Genomic DNA, 20,053 nt, shown 5'->3' on the forward strand with positions numbered 1-20,053 from the left:
CTGTGCCGACCATCAACCACCCATTTATACTAATCCTACATTCCTACCAAACATCCCCACCTGTCCCTGTATTTCCCTACCACCTACCTATACTAGTGACAATTTATAATGGCCAATTTACCTACCAACCTGCAAGTCTTTTGGCTTGTGGGAGGAAACCGGAGGCACCCGGAGAAAACCCACGCAGACACAGGGAGAACTTGCAAACTCCGCACAGGCAGTACCCGGAATCGAACCCGGGTCGCTGGAGCTGTGAGGCTGCGGTGCTAACCACTGCGCCACTGTGCCAATGCAAAGAGGTTGAGTAGATTAGGATTATTTTCATTAGAAAGGCGGAGGTTGAGGGGGGGTGACCTGATTGAGGTGTCCAAAATCATGAGAGGTATAGACAGGGTGGATAGCAAGAAGCTTTTTCCCAGAGTGGGGGATTCAATTACTAGGGGTCACGAGTTCAAAGTGAGAGGGGAAAAGTTTAGGGGGGATATGCGTAGAAAGTTCTTTACGCAGAGGGTGGTGGGTGCCTGGAACGCGTTGCCAGCGGAGGTGGTAGACGTGGGCACGATAGCGTCTTTTAAGATGTATCTAGACAGATACATGAATGGGCAGGAAGTAAAGAGATACAGACCCTTAGAAAATAGGCAACATGTTTAGGTAGAGGATCTGGATCGGCGCAGGCTTGGAGGGCCGAAGGGCCTGTTCCTGTGCTGTAATTTTCTTTGTTCTTTGTTTTTATTCTCAACCATTACTTTTGTTGGTTCTTTGACCCCACACCACCTCTCCCAGATGGTTTCTCCTGCCATTGCTCTGGCTTTCATTCCCTTCCTGATGACGCTCATCATTCGTTACCGCCACTACTTCCTGCTGTTCTGGCGGGCAGTAGTTCTCCGGAAGATTCAGGACTACGTGACTGGCTTGTCCAGAGAAGAGAGGGCCTTCCAGTACGTGATGACACACGGCATTCCCGGAGATGCCGAGAATATCCTCAGCACCTTCGACATGTGGTGCTACCACTCGGAATACCTGAGCAATGTTGGACCGGAGAAAGGTAAATGGAACTGGGGGAGGTTGTGTGATACAATGTCCCAGCAATGTCTACATTCGAACAGGTGGTGATATAGTGGTAATGTTATGAGATTAATAACCCTGACTAATGCCCTCAGGACATGGGTTCAAATCCCACTGTGGCAAATGGTGAAATTTGAATTCAAATAAAATATCTGGAATTAAAATTTGATCTAATTTTGACCATGAAACAATTGTTGCTAAAAACTCATTTGGTTCACTAATGTCCTTCAGAGAAAGAAATCGGCCATCCTTACCTGGTCTGGCCTACATGTGACTCCAGACTCACAGCAATGTAGTTGACTCTTAAATGCCCTAGCAAGCCACTCAGTTCAAGGGCAATTAGGGATGGGCAATAAATGCTGGCCTGGCCTGCGACACCCACATCCCATAAAAGAAAGATCACTCTTTCAAAGAGCTGGCACAGTCATGATGGGCAGAGTGGTCTCCTCCTGTGCTCCATAATTATATAATTCCAAGAGAAGGCCATTCAGCTCTTTGAACCTGTTCTGACATTCTATCAGCTCATGGCTGACCTGTATCTTTATCGATCCACCTTGACACCTTAACCCTTCATGCTCTCGCTAGCAAAAATCACAGACATAAAATTTTCAGTCATTCTCCAGCCTCAACACCTTTTTTTAAGGGTGAGAGATTCAGACTTCAGGACCTCCCAAAGCACTTTCCAGCCAATGAAGTTTAGTCACTGCTGTAATAGGAAACGCAGCCGCCAGCTCGCGCACAGCAAGATCCCACAAAACAGCAATTCTTACTGGCTTTTTGTCTCGCCCGCCAAATTTCAGGCAAGATCCTGGAGCGCCTGATCCTCGAGAACGTTCCCCTGACGGTCCTGGAGCTGGGTACTTACTGCGGCTACTCAGCTCTCCGCATGGCCAGGAGCCTGCCCCTCAATGCCAGGCTCTACACCGTGGAGATGGACGAGGGGAATGCAGCGGTGGCTGAGAAGATAATACGCTTGGCGGGATTCGATGAGGACGCGGTGAGTCTCACAACTAAACCGTCCCCGACCCCAGGGGCTGAGAGAGAGAAACTCACCCAGTCATAAATTAGATTCGCTTTTTCAATACATTTCATCGTCTCTGCCCTGCCTCAGCTCATCTGCTGCTGAAATCCTCCTCCTTTGTAACCTCCAGACCTGACTATTCCAAAACATTCCTGGTCAGCCTCCAACATTCCGTAAACCTGAGCTCATCCAAACCAGTGCCACCCGTGTCCTAACTCGCACCAACTCCCATTCACCCATCACCCCTGTGCTCACTCACCTACATTGGCTCCTCGTTAAGCAACTACATGATATTAAAATTCTCATCCTTGTTTTCAAATCCCTCCACGACCTCGCCCCTCCCTATCTCTGTAATCTCTTCCAGCCCTACAATCTCCGAGATATTTGTGCTACTTTAATTCAGGCCCTGATTTCCATCGCTCCACCATTGGGGGCCGTGCCTTCAGCTGCCTGGACCCTAAGCCCTGGAATTCTCCCCCTAAACCCCACTAACTTGCTATTTTTATCTCCTCCCTAAAACCTACCTCTCTGTCACCTGTTGCAACATTTTCGTTGCTAACACTCCTGTGATGTGCCAAATGATGTTTTACTACATTAAAAGCACTAAGATAAACGCAAGATGTTGATGAATTCACTGCTTACCACCTCGACTCCAAACTGAGAGCTTCGCCTTCTCAATTCTTTCCTGGTGTCAACAGTGACTCAGTCACACTCTCAGCTCTGAGTCAGATTATTTGGGTTAAATCCCCACTCTGGAGACTTAAGCACAAAATTCAAGCCAATGCTGCCCTCTCAGTCGTGTTGTCTTTAAGGTGAGGCCCCGTCTGCCCTCTCAGGTACATGTTAAGTACAGTTTCCCCCAGGAGTGTTTGATGGGGACAGTGTTGAGGGAGCTTTTCTCTGTATCTAACCCAATTTTTTTCTTTTTAGGAGAAAACTGCCCCATGTTCTATAAATAGGCATAATTTGTAACCCCGTTTTTTAATTCTTTTCTAACCCTTTTTCTCCCCCTTATTTTTGAAGGAAACCTTTAATACCCCAGGCTCCTTTTATATATTATTTGTTGAGGGGGGCTTTATTCCTCAGGGCACCCCCCCCCAACCCATATATACATTTTATAAAATAACTTTATTAAAATCGAATAAACAAAAAACTCAAATTAAAATGCCATTCTCGGCGTCGACGATGCACTCCAGTCCCTGCGGTGCCCACCGGTCGCGGAAGGCCTCAAGCGTACCGGCAGACACCGTATGCTCCTTCTCCAGGGACACCCGGGTGTGAACGTTACCGCAGAAGAGGGGCAGGCAATCGGGGAGGATGGACCCCATGACGGCCCGCAGCCTGGACCTGTGAATTGCCACCTTGACCAGGCCGACGAGGAGATCCTCCTCCCGGCCCACGCCCGTCCTCACTGGGTGCCCAAAGATCAGGAGCGTGGGACTGATGTGCAGATTAAACTTGAGTAGCCTAACCCTAACGCTCACCCTTTAAATACTGAAACAAATGCTGCAACCTCGCACACTCCATATATACATGGAACACAGACTCGTCCAGGCCTCAGAAAGTACAGGCGGCCTGGGAGTCCGTGAACCTACTTAAAAGTCTATTGCACAGGACTGCTCTGTGCAGCATCCTCCACCCCAGGTCCCCGATGTAAAGGGGGAAGACTCCCGCGTAGAGAGACCTCCATCGGGTTTTCCCCTCATCACTAGATGGCAACACAGACCGCCAGGGCATGTCTGGGCGGCTGACGAGGGGGAGGAAGTGGATAGTGTGCAGGAGCAGCCCGTACAGGAAACCTGTCCCCCCACCTCCGCGCCATTTTCCGAGAGACGGCTCGGGATGTGCGGGACCGGCTCCTGAGGAGGATTTCGGGGCCTGGGTCCGATGAGCAGTTCCGGGCGTCAGCTCGGCCAGGAGCGATCCGCACTCCCGAACCCCCTCGTCACCCGCAGTGAGGGGCATCCCGGGAGCTTCGGCTACTCCTCCGCCCGCTGGTCCAACCCCAGAGTCGGCCGCCCGGACAGCTGAGGCGCTCTCCTCCAGACTCTGAATAGATCCCGGTAAAAGACAGGCAACTCCCTCAGAGAGGCGTGGCTAACGTTCTCTACCGGGATCTGCGTGTTGCCGTGGAGGCAGTGTCCCGACAGAAAAAATACGTCGCCAGCGCACACCATCTGGGAGGACGCTCGACGTGCAGGTATCTCTGCAGGGTCCGAAGGCGGAGAGTCGCAGCCTGGGTGCGGACGCACACCAGCGACTGGCCGCCCTCCTCGATCGGGAGACTCAGGACCGCGGCAGAGACCCAGTGTTTCCTCTTGCCCCAGAAGAAATCGACAAGCTTCTTCTGGATCTTGGTGGCAAATGCAGGGGGCGGGGCCAAAGTGACCAACCAGTACCACAGCATCGAGGCCAACAGTTGGTTTATGACCAGCGCTCGGCCCCTGTAGGAAAGCACTCGGAGCAGTCCTGTCCAGTGCCCCAGCCGAGTGGTGACTTTTGCCTCCAACTCCTGCCAGTTTGCCGGCCAGGCTTCCTCAGCGGGGCTAAGGTGGACTCCCAGATAGAGGAGGTGCATGGTGCTCCACGCAAAAGGTGTCAACTCCTCCTGCAGGGAGTCCACCCGCCACTGACCAACCAGGAGTCCGTGACATTTCTCCCAGTTGATCCTCGCGGAGGACAGGGCAGAAAAGGTCTGCTGGCAGTCGCGCATCCTCCGCAAGTCAACGGGATCTGTGACCGCGAGGAGCACATCATCGGCATAAGCTGAGAGGACGACCCGCATGGCCGGCTCGCGCAGAGCCAATTCCGTCAACCTCCTGCGAAGCAGGCACAGGGAGGGCTCCACGCAGACTGTATACAATTGACCGGACATGGGGCACCCCTGACGCACTCCTCTCCCAAAGTTAAGGGTTGCCGTCAAGGACCCGTTTACTTTGACTAGACACTCTGCGGCGGCGTATAAAAGTCAGACCTGTGCCACAAAATGCGGGCCAATTCCAAATGAGTGCAGAGTCCCAAAAAGGTATTCGTAATCCACCCTGTTGAACGCCTTCTCCTGATCGAGGGAGAGAAAGGCGACCGACTGACCAGTCCTCTGGGAAAGATGGATCAGGTCCCGCACTGGGTGGATGTTGTCCTGGATGGACCGGCCCGGGACCGTGTAGGACTGGTCGGGGTGGATCATTTGGGCCAGCACAGAGCCGAGGTGGGTAGACATAGCCCGGGCAAAGATCTTATAATCTGTGCTGAGGAGGGAGACCGGACGCCAGTTTTTAAGCGGGCGGAGATCGCCCCTCTTCGGCAGCAGGACAATGACCGCCCTGCGCCACGAGAGGGGCATCTCCCTGGTCACCAGGCTTTCCCCCAGGACCCGCGCGTAATCGTCCCCCAGGATGTCCCAGAACGCCCTGAGGAACTCCACGGTCAGCCCGTCCAGCCCTGAGGATTTGCCCCTTGAGAGCTGGTGGAGGGCGCCGGTCAGCTCCGCCAACGTGAGCGGAGCCTCCAATCCTTCGGCACCCTCTGGGCTGACCTTTGGCGGGTCCTCCCACATAACTCTGCGCGTGTCCTCACTGGATGGATCTGAGAGAGAACAACGCACTGTAATAAGTACGAACCAGGAGGCCCATTCCCTCCGGATCGCTGATGGAGGATCTGTCATCGGCCAGTAGCTCGACGAGCTGCTTACGGACTCCCCGCCATTTTTCCAGCGAGTAGAAGAAGGGTGAGGCGCGGTCCAAATCTTCCAGGATCTTGATCTGTGACCTCATGTACGCGCCTCGGGACCCTATGAGCTGCAGGTCCCTCAGCGCGCCCTTCTTCTCTTTGTACGCCTGCCACAGGGCCGGGTCCGCGACGGCATGTCAGAGGCGGGACTCCAGGTCGAGCACCTCCCTCTCTAGGCGCCCGATCTCGGCTTCCCGCCTCTTGGTCGACCCCTTTGCGTATTCCTGACAGAAGATGGAACAGTGGTGCAGGGGTTAGCACTGCAGCCTCACAGCTCCAGCGACCCGGGTTCAGTTCTGGGTACTGCCTGTGCGGAGTTTGCAAGTTCTCCCCATAACTGGGTGGGTTTCCGCCGGGTGCTCCAGTTTCCTCCCACAGCCATAGACTTGCAGGTTGATAGGTAAATTGGCCATTGTAAAAATTGCCCCCAGTGTAGGTATTTGGTAGGAGAATTGAGGGAAGGTGGGGATGTGAGAGGGAAAAATATGGGATTAATGTAGGATTAGTATAAATGGGTGGTTGATTATCGGCATGGACTCGTTGGGCCGAAGGGCCTGTTTTGGTGCTGTATCTCTCTAAGACACAGATGGGAGTCTTGCCCTCATCCCACCATAGACTCAAGGAGGAGAAGCCCCCCTGCTTCCTTCTCCAGTTGGCCCAGAATTGACGGAATGAGTCCCAGAATCGCTCATCCTCCAGTAGCTGGTTGTTGAAGTGCCAGTACGCGGACCCTGCCCTTGTGCAGACCGGAGTGAACTTCGCCCACGCCAGCTGGTGGTCCAAGCACGGCACAGGCCGCCGAGACACAGGAGACATACGCCTGCGAAATGTAGAGGCAGTCGATTTGGGACCCTCCTCCTCCAAGTGAAGGTGCTGGAGTTGGGATGGAGATTCCACCAAGTTGAGGGAGCAGATCAGTTCCCTCAACGTCTTCACCGATGCTTTGCTGCCTGGGGACTGGAGCAATCCCTCACCTCGAGGGTGCAGTTAAAATCCCCCCCCCCCCACCCGCTGAGGATGATGCACTTGCCGCTATCAATAGAGCTCAAGAGAGCAGACTCATCTTCAAAGAAGCACGCTCACAAAGCACCGGGCCTGGGCACATCCACGTTTACAAAGTGGAGCGGTACGCTACCCAGGTGAGGAGCAAGCGGCCCGGCACAAGCTCCTTGACCCCCAAGATCATTGGCTGAAAAGATGGGGCCAACAAGATAACCACCCCACTAGAAATAGGGGTGAGGTGACTCATGTAGACCCCACCCTGCCACTCCAGGAGCCAGGTGGCTTCATCTCCCGGAACGGTGTGGGTTTCCTGCAGAAAGCTCACCGCGTATCTCCCTTCCCTGAGGACTGAGAGATTGTGAAATCTGCGGTGATACCCCCTGCTGCCGTTGATGTTGAGGCTGGCTATGGTCATCTTCATGTCAAAGATACTTAAAACCCGTCACCAACACCTCACTGTGAGGAGCGAGCGGAAGTGCACCTGGCCCTCCACTCCCCCAGCAACCCATTGAGGAACACATTAAACTGGCTTCTATCAACCAGTTTCACGTTCGCGCCCATTCCCTTCCCTGCATTCTTGAGGTCGGCACGGACGGACTGGATGATCAGCGCCAGACTTGACCACTGGCCAAGGGCCAGCTGAACTTTATTGCGGCAACTCCTGCATTCGTGGAGTTGAGAGGAGACTCGGTGGGAGGCACGAGGGACTCCACCACCTCACTGGCAATGGAATCAAGGTCATCCTCCGTGCCCCACACCGAGTCCCCGTCCTCCTCCGAGTCATCACTGCCAGTGGCCGACACACCCACCACACACTGTGGGACAGACGTCCCAGCGGTTCAGGACCCCCCTCCACCTCTGTCCCCAGGCCAATGAGCGACCCAGGGGAGACAGTAATTCCCGACGTAGAGAATCCAGCCAGAGCCGGGTCTGGAGGCGGAGAGAGGAGGCCATCTCCCGCCCGCCAGCGCCCACAAGTCCAGCAGATGGGGCAACATTTTCACCCATAACTGGGTGGATTACATCCTGGTCGGGAGTGGATTTTGTCTGGGAGGGCCGACCCTTCAGGACCCCGCCCTCCCCTCCACTCAGGGCACCCGAGAGATGGGAAGGTTTCTGCAGGAACATCCCCAGGCTCCCCCACCACAAGCAAGGCTCCACTTTCTCCTTCAGGAGGGGCCTCATGTACAGGGGTCTCGCCCTCCCCTCCATCCTGAGGGGTAGGGAGCTCCTGCCCAGGCTTTACAGCCTTGATAGTGGTGGTAGGGGAAACCTGGGGACCCGAACCAGGAGACAGCTCCCCTCCAACAGATGGGCCTTGCACCTCAGGGCCCTGTGTTACCTCTGTGGAGGGGTGCCTTCTCCTCTTTTACCCAGTTGGGCGCAGAGGCTCAGTGACCTCCATGTCATCAGAGGCCTCCGCCTCCGCACCCTCTTTTTGCTTGGTTACATTGGGCCTGAGCCAAGCCCTAGGGCAGGTGGGTTTCCCGGGAGTGGGCCTTGGGCTGGGCTCAGGCTTGGGTTGTGCCACGCTGTCCAGGAGACGCGCCTCTGGGTGTTTATTTTTTCTCCGTGTCTTCCTTCCACTCGGACGGGCACCCACCTCCCCACCGGAGGCCCTGAAAACCACAGCCTCCGGAACCGACTGAATGGTGTTGGTTAGAGGTGCGGGGGGTGCTGGTGGGAGGAGGTGCAGCGGCGCCACCCTGGGCCATCGATTTGGCGTCCGGGAGGTTGGGGCAGTTCTTTCGAATGTGCCCCACCCCCTTGCAGGCATGGCACCTCGCCCCGTCCCAGGTCCAGAAGACACGGTAGGCTGCCCCCTGGAACTCCACATTGAAGTGGCTCTCCAAGACCTCCTCCCACACCAGCTGCATAAATAGCTGGTGGTGGAAGGAGTAGACATGTCGGAGGCTGTTCTCCCGAAGACCGAGCGGGACTGAGTTTATCCCCGACCTCACCTCCCCCAGATGGTGCAGGTGAGGGAGGTGGAACTCACTGGGAATGAAAGATGGGACATTTGACAACATTATTCAGGTGTGCGCTGGCCTCCAGAGGGTCCACCAGCAGGAAGGTTCCCCCCACAGTGAGCCCCTTACTCAGGGCCAGAGACACCATCCGTTCGGTCTTCAGGAAGAACACAGTCTTCCCGTACATCTTCGAGGCTACAACAATGGCCAAGGGGCTGACAACCTCGGCCATTGTCTTTACACAAGCCACAATAGGCATGTTGGGGTGGGGATAGCTGTTCACTCCATGGCTAGAAGTGATCAGCTTGAATGGTGATGGGGCCACATGGGCGGCCGCAGAGGCTGCAGCTGCATCAGTGTTCGAGGGCCCCGCCACCGGCACAGATGGACTTGCCATGGGTCAAGAGCTAAAATTGTAGGTTTACAGATTTGAAATAAAGCCAGGAAAAATAAATAATAATTAAAATAAATAAATAATAAGTTAGGGGATAGGTAGAGGGTATACTGAAGAGGAAAAGGGAGGCTGGGAGTGATGACTTGTTCTACCAAGGTGGTATGACAGATAACAGGTCAATCAAGCAGTCCTTCACAAGCTCTTCTGGTTGGGGAGAGGTGTCTTCACCCGGGTCAGCCAAAAGCTGCCCAGGCATTATCTGTCTTCTGCTTTCGTCTTAGCCAGGCAGCTTCAGCTGACTCAGGCTGGGTAATTGGGGTGGGGAGTGAACTTCCTTGTATGTTTAATGCAACTGCACAGCTCCCTGCAGAATTGTACAGCCCCCACCCCTTGTTCTTCCGGCCTCTCCCAACAGTCCAAATCAAATTAAAGTCTGGTGCTCGACACCCACCTCAAAACACAGCCTTATGTTTGAGAAGTCTTTTCCTCCTCTGTCGCAGATGTTGTTCAAAATTTTGCAGCTCTCCCTCTGCAGCAACTCCTGCAACTGACTGCAGCACTCTCAGCTGTTGCTCGTTGCTGCAATCAGCACTCAAGTTTCCCAATCAGGCAGCAGCCAATTCCATTTTTTTTTTGTAGAGGGAGCTTTACTCTGTATCTAACCCCGTGCTATACCTGTCCTGGGAGTGTTTGATGGGGACAGTGTAGAGGGAGCTTTACTCTGTATCTAACCCCGTGCTATACCTGTCCTGGGAGTGTTTGATGGGGACAGTGTAGAGGGAGCTTTACTCTGTATCTAACCCAGGCAAGGAAGTAAAACAAGATGAAAAGTTGGACAATTTTCCATTTCTGAAGTCCTTCACCAGACCAGCGCAAACTTTCACCCTGAACCTGAATAAATTCAAGTAAAAGTTAAATGTTTTTTGATGCAAAATGATAGGAATCGTTTCCCTTTGAACAGGTGGAACTGATTGTCAGTCCGTCTGACGTGGTAATCCCGCTTGTGAGGGAGAGGTTTGAAGTCGACAAGTTTGACTTTGTTTTCATGAACCATTGGAAACGCTGCTACCTGCGGGACCTGCAGTTATTGGAAGACTACAACCTGCTGCAGGAGGGATGCATTATCGTGGCGGACAATGTGATATTTACTGGTGCACCCCACTTCATGCAGTACGCCAAGAGTTGTGGGAAATACCGCTGGAAGATCCACCGCACGCACCTGGAGTATTTCCGCTACATCAGGGATGGGATGGCTGAGCTGACCTACATTGGGCTCAAGTAAAGGAAGCTCGACTCCCAGTCTTCAGGGATTGAAAGCAGAATTTATGTTCAGGAAAAGGAGGATGTTTGAGATCAGGGAAGAGTTATCAAACTCAGTCCAACTGTCTCACCTTCTCCCCCCACCCCTCAATCCCACCTTCTCCCCACACCCCTCAATCTCACCTTCTCCCCCCACCCCTCAATCCCACCTTCTCCCCACACCCCTCAATCTCACCTTCTCCCCACACCCCTCAATCTCACCTTCTCCCCACACCCCTCAATCTCACCTTCTCCCCCCACCCCTCAATCTCACCTTCTCCCCACACCCCTCAATCCCACCTTCTCCCCACACCCCTCAATCTCACCTTCTCCCCACACCCCTCAATCTCACCTTCTCCCCACACCCCTCAACCCCACCTTCTCCCCACACCCCTCAATCTCACCTTCTCCTCACACCCCTCAATCTCACCTTCTCCCCACACCCCTCAATCCCACCTTCTCCCCCCCACCCCTCAATCCCACCTTCTCCCCCCCACCCCTCAATCCCACCTTCTCACCCTATCCCTCAACCCCACCTTCTCCCCACACCCCTCAATCCCACCTTCTCCCCCCACCCCTCAATCCCACCTTCTCCCCCCACCCCTCAATCCCATCTTCTCCCCCCACCCCTCAATCCCATCTTCTCGCCCTATCCCTCAACCCCACCTTCTCCCCACACCCCTCAATCCCACCTTCTCCCCCCCACCCCTCAATCCCACCTTCTCCCCCCCACCCCTCAATCCCATCTTCTCACCCTATCCCTCAACCCCACCTTCTCCCCACACCCCTCAATCCCACCTTCTCCCCCCACCCCTCAATCCCACCTTCTCCCCCCCACCCCTCAATCCCACCTTCTCACCCTATCCCTCAACCCCACCTTCTCCCCACACCCCTCAATCCCACCTTCTCCCCCCACCCCTCAATCCCACCTTCTCCCCCCACCCCTCAATCCCATCTTCTCCCCCCCACCCCTCAATCCCACCTTCTCCCCCCCACCCCTCAATCCCATCTTCTCACCCTATCCCTCAATCCCACCTTCTCCCCCCACCCCTCAATCCCACCTTCTCCCCCCCACCCCTCAATCCCATCTTCTCACCCTATCCCTCAATCCCACCTTCTCCCCACACCCCTCTATCCCACCTTCTCCCCCCACCCCTCAATCCCACCTTCTCCCCCCACCCCTCAATCCCACCTTCTCCCCCCCACCCCTCAATCCCATCTTCTCACCCTATCCCTCAATCCCACCTTCTCCCCCCCACCCCTCAATCCCATCTTCTCACCCTATCCCTCAATCCCACCTTCTCCCCACACCCCTCAATCCCACCTTCTCCCCCCCACCCCTCAATCCCATCTTCTCACCCTATCCCTCAATCCCACCTTCTCCCCCCCACCCCTCAATCCCATCTTCTCACCCTATCCCTCAATCCCACCTTCTCCCCCCACCCCTCAATCCCACCTTCTCCCCCCACCCCTCAATCCCACCTTCTCCCCCCACCCCTCAATCCCACCTTCTCCCCCCACCCCTCAATCCCATCTTCTCCCCCCACCCCTCAATCCCATCTTCTCGCCCTATCCCTCAACCCCACGCACCCACCTTCCACCATATTCCACGATCTCACCCACCCTTGTATATCTTGTAATTCCTTCTTTCTCTGGAAACACATCTAATTGAGCTCAAACCTGTTTACACTCTCCATTTCAATCTCTTGGATCTTATCCCACAACTCGATTCCTTTTGACTGAAAGAGCAAATAACAACAGCAATAACTTGCATTTATATAGCACCTTTAACATAGTCAGCAGTATTTAAACATGGACTGTGCTTGTGGACCATGTGCCTAGTTCTTTTGTTACTGGACTTATATGAGAGGATGTGAGTTCAAATCCCACCAGGCTAGGGTGAGACTTCAAACTCTATTGAAAAAAGGGATATAATTGGAGATAGTAAAACTGGTAACACTAAGTATGACCAGGAAGTTGGCGGATTGTTGTAAAAACTCAGCGGGTTCAGTAATGTTCTTTAGGAAAGGAACTCTCCTGTTCCTTTTTGGACTCTAAGGGAATTAAGGGATATGGGGATAGTGCGGGAAGGTGGAGTTGAGGTAGAAGATCAGCCGTGATCTTATTGGATGGCGGAGCAGGCTCGAGGGGCCGTAGGGTCTACTCCAGCTCCTGTTTCGTATTTTATATTCCTACGCCCTTACCCAGTTTGGGCCAATATGTGACTCCTGTCTCCCACCAAAATGGTTGACTCTCAAAGTCACTCCGATGGTGCAATGCCTCCTCAGCACTGACCCTCCGACAGTGCAGCACTCCCTCAGCACTGACCCTCTGACAGTGCAGCACTCCCTCAGTGCTCACCCTCTGACAGTGCAGCACTCCCTCAGCACTGACCCTCCGACAGTGCAGCACTCCCTCAGCACTGACCCTCTGACAGTGCAGCACTCCCTCAGTGCTCACCCTCTGACAGTGCAGCACTCCAGAATCACAGAATTGATACAGTGCAGAAGGAGGCCATTCGGCCCATCGTGTCGCACCAGCTCTCTGAAAGAGCAACCCCCTCAGTTGCAGTCCCCTGCCTTCTCCCCATAACCCTGCACATTCTTCCTTTTCAAATAACTGTCCAATGCTTCAATTGAACCTGCCTCCACCACGTTCTCAGGCAGCGCATTCCAGACCTTAACCACTCGCTGTGTGAAAAAGTTTTTCCTCAGGTCACTTTTGCTTCTCTTACCAAATACTTTAAATCTGTGTGCTCTCGTTCTCAATCTTTTCACAATTGGGAACAGTTTCTCTCTATCTACTCTGTCCAGACACCTCATGATTTTGTATAGCTCTATCAAATACCTCTCAGCCTTCTCTTCTCCAAGGAAAACAGTCCTAACTTCTCCCTCAGTTCTGACAATCAGATTACATTTGCTAAATAATCCGCAGTGTGTTAAGAATTACACTGACAACCAATTTAAGATTGTCAGTCGGGCTCGCAGTGTGGCGCATTTGCGCGTACTGGAAGCTACATATATTAATGCACAGGGCAGACAGAAAGAACATTTACAAACATTTACAAGCCATATAAATACCGTGGCTGCAAGAGCAGGTCAGAGGCTAGAAATTCTGCGGTGAGTAACTCACCTCCTGACTCCCCAAAGCCTGTCCACCATCTACAAGTCACAAGGTTGACGGAATACTCTCTACTTGCCTGGATGGGTGCAGCTCCAACAACACTCAAGAAGCTCGACACCATCCAGAACAAAGCAGCCCACTTGATTGGCACCCCATCTACAAACATTCACTCCCTCCACCACCAACGCACAGTGGCAGCAGTGTGTACCATCTACAAGATGCACTGCAGCAATGCACCACGGCTCCTTCGACAGCCCCTTCCAAACCTAAGACCTCTACCACCGCAAAGGACAAGGGCAGCAGATGCATGGGAACATCAACACCTGCAAGTTCCCCTCCAAGTCACACACCATCCTGACTTGGAACTATATCGCCGTTCCTTCACTGTCGCTGGGTCAAAATCCTGGAACTCCCTTCCTAACAGCACTGTGGGTGTACCTACCCCACATGGACTGCAGCAGTTCAAGAAGGCAGCTCACCACCACCTCCTCAAGGGCAATTAGGGATGGGCAATAAATGCTGGCCTTGCCAGTGATGCCCACATCCCATGAATGAATAAGAAAAAACATTGCACCTATTTTAGCTGAACAAAATAAATGACAGCTATTTGCTGGTTCATTCCTCAGGGCAATGCCTTGACCAATCAGAGTCAAGCTGCCTGGTTTAAATTTCAAACAAAGCTTTGCAGTTAACTAAAATAAAAGCAAAATACTGCGGATACACAGATGCTGCCAGACCTGTTGAGTATTTCCAGCATTTCTTGTTTTTCTTTGCAGTTAACAGTCAGTCACTGTAAACTGGTGCATTCACCATGGTAACGTCTCTACCAATCAGAGTTCGCTTGCCAACCAATCAGCACTCTCTTCTCATACAGTATAAATTTGTTGTTCTCCCTGACATTGGTATTCTTGCGGGTTGTCCTGATGAGTGCAAGACGAAAAGCTTCGACAACATGTTTCTACTTTCAGCTATACTCTGAGAACAATGAAACCAGAGGTCAAGGTTTTCCTGAACTCTGAAGGTCTTTGCCTTGTCTTGAGATGTGAAAATTATTTAGACTGTAATGCAAATTCAACCCAGTTTATAGAAACTCCTTGCAATAACTGATCAACAATGCTGCGTGAGGGTATTGAATCTCAGAATATACATGTATCTCTAATCTAATCTAAAGGCAAAATGCTTAATTTTTGCCACCATGTTGCAGCATGGACTTGATGGGCCAAATGGCCTCCTTCTGTGCTTTAATGACTCGATGACTCTATCCAACCTGCACTGCGGCCTTTGGCCGTGCTTCTGGGTTTGTTAATAATGAAAGAAATTAAGTTGTTTCACAGCTTCCTCTTTTCCAAAGTAAACAAGTGCTCTTCGGGGGAGTTTAAACTAATTCAGCAGGGGAATGGGAACCTAAATTGTAGTGCCAGTGTACAGGTTGTTGAGAGTAGTGAGGTCAGGGATATGGTTACAAGGACGCAAGAGGGCACTGGCAAACAAGAACCTGGTTTAAAGTGTGTCTACTTCAACGCCAGGAGCATCCGGAATAAGGTGGGTGAGCTTGCAGCATGGGTTGGTACCTGGGATCTCGATGTAGTGGCCATTTCGGAGACATGGGTAGAGCAGGGGCAGGAATGGATGTTGCAGGTTCCGGGATTTAGATGTTTCAGTAAGAACAGAGAAGATGGTAAAAGAGGGGGGGGTGTGGCATTGTTAATCAAGGAGAGTATTACAGCGACAGAAAGGACGTTTGAGGACTCGTCTACTGAGGTAGTATGGGCCGAGGTTAGAAACAGGAGAGGTGAGGTCACCCTGTTGGGAGTCTTTTATAGACCTCCAAATAGTTCCAGAGATGTAGAGGAAAGGATAGCGAAGATGATTCTCGACAGGGGCGAGAGTAACAGGGTAGTTGTTATGGAGGACTTTAACTTTCCAAATATCGACTGGAAATACTATAGTTCGAGTACTTTAGATGGGTCAGTTTTTGTCCAGTGTGTGCAGGAGGGTTTTCTGACACAGTATGTAGACAGGCCAACCAGGGGCGATGCCACATTGGATTTGGTACTGGGAAATGAACCCGGCCAGGTGTTAGATTTAGATGTAGGTGAGCACTTTGGTGATAGTGATCACAATTCGGTTAGGTTTACCTTAGCGATGGGCAGGGACAGGTATATACCGCAGGGCAAAAATTATAGCTGGGGGAAAGGAAATTATGATGCGATTAGGCAAGATTTAGGATGCGTAGGATGGGGAAGGAAACTGCAGGGGATGGGAACAATCGAAATGTGGAGCTTATTCAAGGAGCAGCTACTGCGTGTCCTTGATAAGTATGTACCTGTGAGGCAGGGAGGAAGTTGTCGAGCGAGGGAGCCGTGGTTTACTAAAGAAGTTGAAGCGCTTGTCAAGAGGAAGAAGGCGGCTTATGTTAGGATGAGACGTGAAGGCTCAGTTAGGGCGCTTGAGAGCTACAAGCTAGCCAGGAAGGATCTAAAGGGAGAGCTAAGAAGAGCAAGGAGAGGACACGAGAAGTCATTGGCGGATAGGATCAGGGAAAACCCTAAGGCTTTCTATAGGTATATCAGGAATAAAAGAATGACTAGAGTTAGATTAGGGCCAATCGAGGATAGTAGTGGGAAGTTGTGTGTGGAATCAGAGGAGATAGGGGAAGCGTTAAATGAATATTTCGCGTCAGTATTTACAGTAGAGAAAGAAAATGTTGTCAAGGAGAATACTGAGATTCAGGCTACTAGGCTAGATGGGATTGAGGTTCACAAGGAGGAGGTGTTATCAATTTTGGAAAGTGTGAAAATAGATAACTCCCTGGGCCAGATGGGATTTATCCTAGGATTCTCTGGGAAGCTAGGGAGGAGATTACAGAGCCTTTGTCCTTGATCTTTACGTCGTCATTGTCGACAGGAATAGTGCCGGAAGACTGGAGGATAGCAAATGTTGTCCCCTTGTTCAAGAAGGGGAGTAGAGACAGCCCTGGTAATTATAGACCTGTGAGCCTTACTTCGGTTGTGGGTAAAATGTTGGAAAAGGTTATAAGAGACAGGATTTATAATCATCTTGAAAAGAATAAGTTCATTAGAGATAGTCAGCACGGTTTTGTGAAGGGTAGGTCGTGCCTCACAAACCTTATTGAGTTTTTCGAGAAGGTGACCAAACAGGTGGATGAGGGTAAAGCAGTGGATGTGGTGTATATGGATTTCAGTAAGGCGTTTGATAAGGTTCCCCACGGTAGGCTATTGCAGAAAATATGGAAGTATGGGGTTGAAGGTGATTTAGAGCTTTGGATCAGAAATTGGCTAGCTGAAAGAAGACAGAGGGTGGTGGTTGATGGCAAATGTTCATCCTGGAGTTTAGTTACTAGTGGTGTACCGCAAGGATCTGTTTTGGGGCCACTGCTGTTTGTCATTTTTATAAGTGACCTGGAAGAGGGTGTAGAAGGGTGGGTTAGTAAATTTGCAGATGACACTAAGGTCGGTGGAGTTGTGGATAGTGCCGAAGGATGTTGTAGGCTGCAGAGCTGGGCTGAGAGATGGCAAATGGAGTTTAATGTGGAAAAGTGCAAGGTGATTCACTTTGGAAGGAGTAACAGGAATGCAGAGTACTGGGCTAATGGGAAGATTCTTGGTAGTGTAGATGAACAGAGAGATCTTGGTGTCCAGGTGCATAAATCCCTGAAGGTTGCTACCCAGGTTAATAGGGCTGTTAAGAAGGCATATGGTGTGTTAGCTTTTATTAGTAGGGGGATCGAGTTTCGGAGCCACGAGGTCATGCTGCAGCTGTACAAAACTCTGGTGAGACCGCACCTGGAGTATTGCGTGCAGTTCTGGTCACCGCATTATAGGAAGGATGTGGAAGCTATGGAAAGGGTGCAGAGGAGATTACTAGGATGTTGCCTGGTATGGAGGAAAGGTCTTATGAGGAAAGGCTGAGGGACTTGAGGTTGTTTTCGTTGGAGAGAAGGAGGAGGAGAGGTGACTTAATAGAGACATACAAGATAATCAGAGGGTTAGATAGGGTGGATAGTGAGAGTCTATTTCCTCGGATGGTGATGGCAAACACGAGGGGACATAGCTTCAAGTTGAGGGGTGATAGATATAGGACAGATGTCAGAGGTAGTTTCTTTACTCAGAGAGTAGTAGGGGCGTGGAACGCCCTGCCTGCAACAGTAGTAGACTCGCCAACTTTAAGGGCATTTAAGTGGTCATTGGATAGACATATGGATGAAAATGGAATAGTGTAGGTCAGATGGTTTCACAGGTCGGCGCAACATCGAGGGCCGAAGGGCCTGTACTGCGCTGTAATGTTCTAATTCTAATTCTAATATATTAACGTTTCCTTACGATGTCAGTCCCAGATACTTGGAAATGAACCCATTTCACCCTCGTCCCACAGACTGCAGAATCCCAAGAAATTTAATTCACATCCGCAGCAGCCAATTTGCGCACAGCAAGCTCCCACAAACAGTCAATCATAATGACCAGATAATCTGTTTCTTTCGTGATGTTGAATAAATATTGGCCAGGGGCACTGGGGAGAACTTCCTGCTTTTCTTCCAAAACATGGGTGTGGAAACTTTCCATCCAGTTCAGCAGGTCAATGGAACCTTGGTTTAATAACTCATGAGAAAGACGGAAAGTCCGACAGTGCAGCGCTCCCTCGGTACAGACACTCCAACAGTGCGGCACGCCCTCAGTGCTGACCCTCCGATAGTGCAGCACTCCCTCAGTGCTGACCCTCCGACAGTGCAGCACTCCCTCAGTGCTGACCCTCCGACAGTGCAGCGTTCCCTCAGTACTGACCCTCCGACAGTGCAGCGTTCCCTCAGTGCTGATCCTCCGACAGTGCAGCACTCCCTCAGTGCTGACCTCCGACAGTGCAGCACTCCCTCAGTGCTGACCCTCCGACAGTGCAGCACTCCCTCAGTACTGACCCTCCAACAGTGCAGCACTCCCTCAGTGCTGACCCTCCGACAGTGCAGCACTCCCTCAGTGCTGACCCTCCGACAGTGCAGAACTCCCTCAGTGCTGACCCTCCGACAGTGCAGCACTCCCTCAGTACTGACCCTCCGACAGTACAGTGCTCACTCAGTACTGACCCTCCGACAGTGCAGCGTTCCCTCAGTGCTGACCCTCCGACAGTGCAGCACTCCCTCAGTACTGACCCTCTGATGGTGCGGCACTCCCTCAGTACTGACCCTCTGACAGTGCGGCACTCGCTCAGTGCTGACCCTCCGACAGTGCAACACTCCCTCAGTGCTGACCCTCTGACAGTGCGGCACTCCGTCAGTACTGATCCTCTGACGGTGCGTCACTCCCTCAGTACTGACCCTCTGACTGTGCAGCGCTCCCTCAGTGCTGACCCTCCGACAGTGCAGAACTCCTCAGTACTGACCCTCCAACAGAGTATCCCTCCCTCAGTACTGACCCTCCAACAGTGTATCCCTCCCTCAGTACTGACCCTCGGACAGTGCAGCGCCCGCTCTACTGCACTGAGAGCGTCAGCCTGGATTTTGTGCTCAAGTCTCTGGAGGGTGGATTGGACCCTGCACTGTAACTCAGAAAGTGTTTCCCACTGAGCCACTGTTGGCCGCAGTATGATAGGAGGGAGGAGGGGTGACAGTTCAGCTCCACTCCTGCCGTTTGACTTGCTCAAGAAATTCTCAATGGTCATGTGAGTTGGAGGGAGATTTGCTGAGCGGAACGTGTGTGACTGGCTGGTGGTTTCTGTGATGCAGCTTTTTCTTCTGATCTGGTTGCTGTTTTTGTGTTCGTAGTCAGATCAACCAGAAAGATTCTTAAAATAAAATAGTGGTTTGAAATTCTGTGCTTTTGATGAATACCTTATAGGTTTATGTGAGCCTGGTTTTAAAGTGGGGAGTAAGGTGTGGGGGGAGAGGGAGAAGGAGGGGAAGGAGAGGGGGAGGGGGGAAGAGGGAGGGGAGAGAAGAGTGAGGGGGGGAAGAGTGAGGGGGGGAAGAGTGAGGGGGGGAAGAGTGAGGGGGGGAAGAGGAGGGGGGGAAGAGGGAGGGGGGGAAGAGGGGAGGGGGGAAGAGGGAGGGGGGGAAGAGGGAGGGGGGGAAGAGGGAGGGGGGAAGAGGAGGGGGGAAGAGGGAGGGGGGAAGAGGGAGGGGGGGAAGAGGGAGGGGGGAAGAGGGAGGGGGGGAAGAGGGAGGGGGGAAGAGGGAGGGGGGAAGAGGGAGGGGGGAAGAGGGAGGGGGGAAGAGGAGGGGGGAAGAGGGAGGGGGAAGAGGGAGGGGGGAAGAGGGGAGGGGGAAGAGGGAGGGGGGAAGAGGAGGGGGAAGATGGAGGGGGAAGATGGAGGGGGGAAGATGGAGGGGGAAGATGGAGGGGGGGAAGATGGAGAGGGAAGATGGAGACGGGAAGATGGAGACGGGAAGATGGAGACGGGAAGAGGAGACGGGAAGATGGAGACGGGAAGATGGAGACA

General features: G+C 52.4%; 1 protein-coding gene across 1 annotated transcript; it reads left to right on the forward strand.

The window, feature by feature from the left end:
- Positions 1-783: 783 nt before the first annotated feature.
- tomt (transmembrane O-methyltransferase) lies at positions 784-10,463 on the forward strand. The gene is made up of 3 exons (XM_068032765.1): positions 784-1,045; positions 1,866-2,062; positions 10,143-10,463. The coding sequence occupies exons 1-3, from the start codon at positions 784-786 to the stop codon at positions 10,461-10,463; spliced, it is 780 nt and encodes a 259-aa protein (XP_067888866.1).
- Positions 10,464-20,053: the final 9,590 nt, after the last annotated feature.

This window comes from Heterodontus francisci, chromosome 6 (genome assembly GCF_036365525.1).
Source record: "Heterodontus francisci isolate sHetFra1 chromosome 6, sHetFra1.hap1, whole genome shotgun sequence".
NCBI classification, from domain to species: domain Eukaryota; kingdom Metazoa; phylum Chordata; class Chondrichthyes; order Heterodontiformes; family Heterodontidae; genus Heterodontus; species Heterodontus francisci.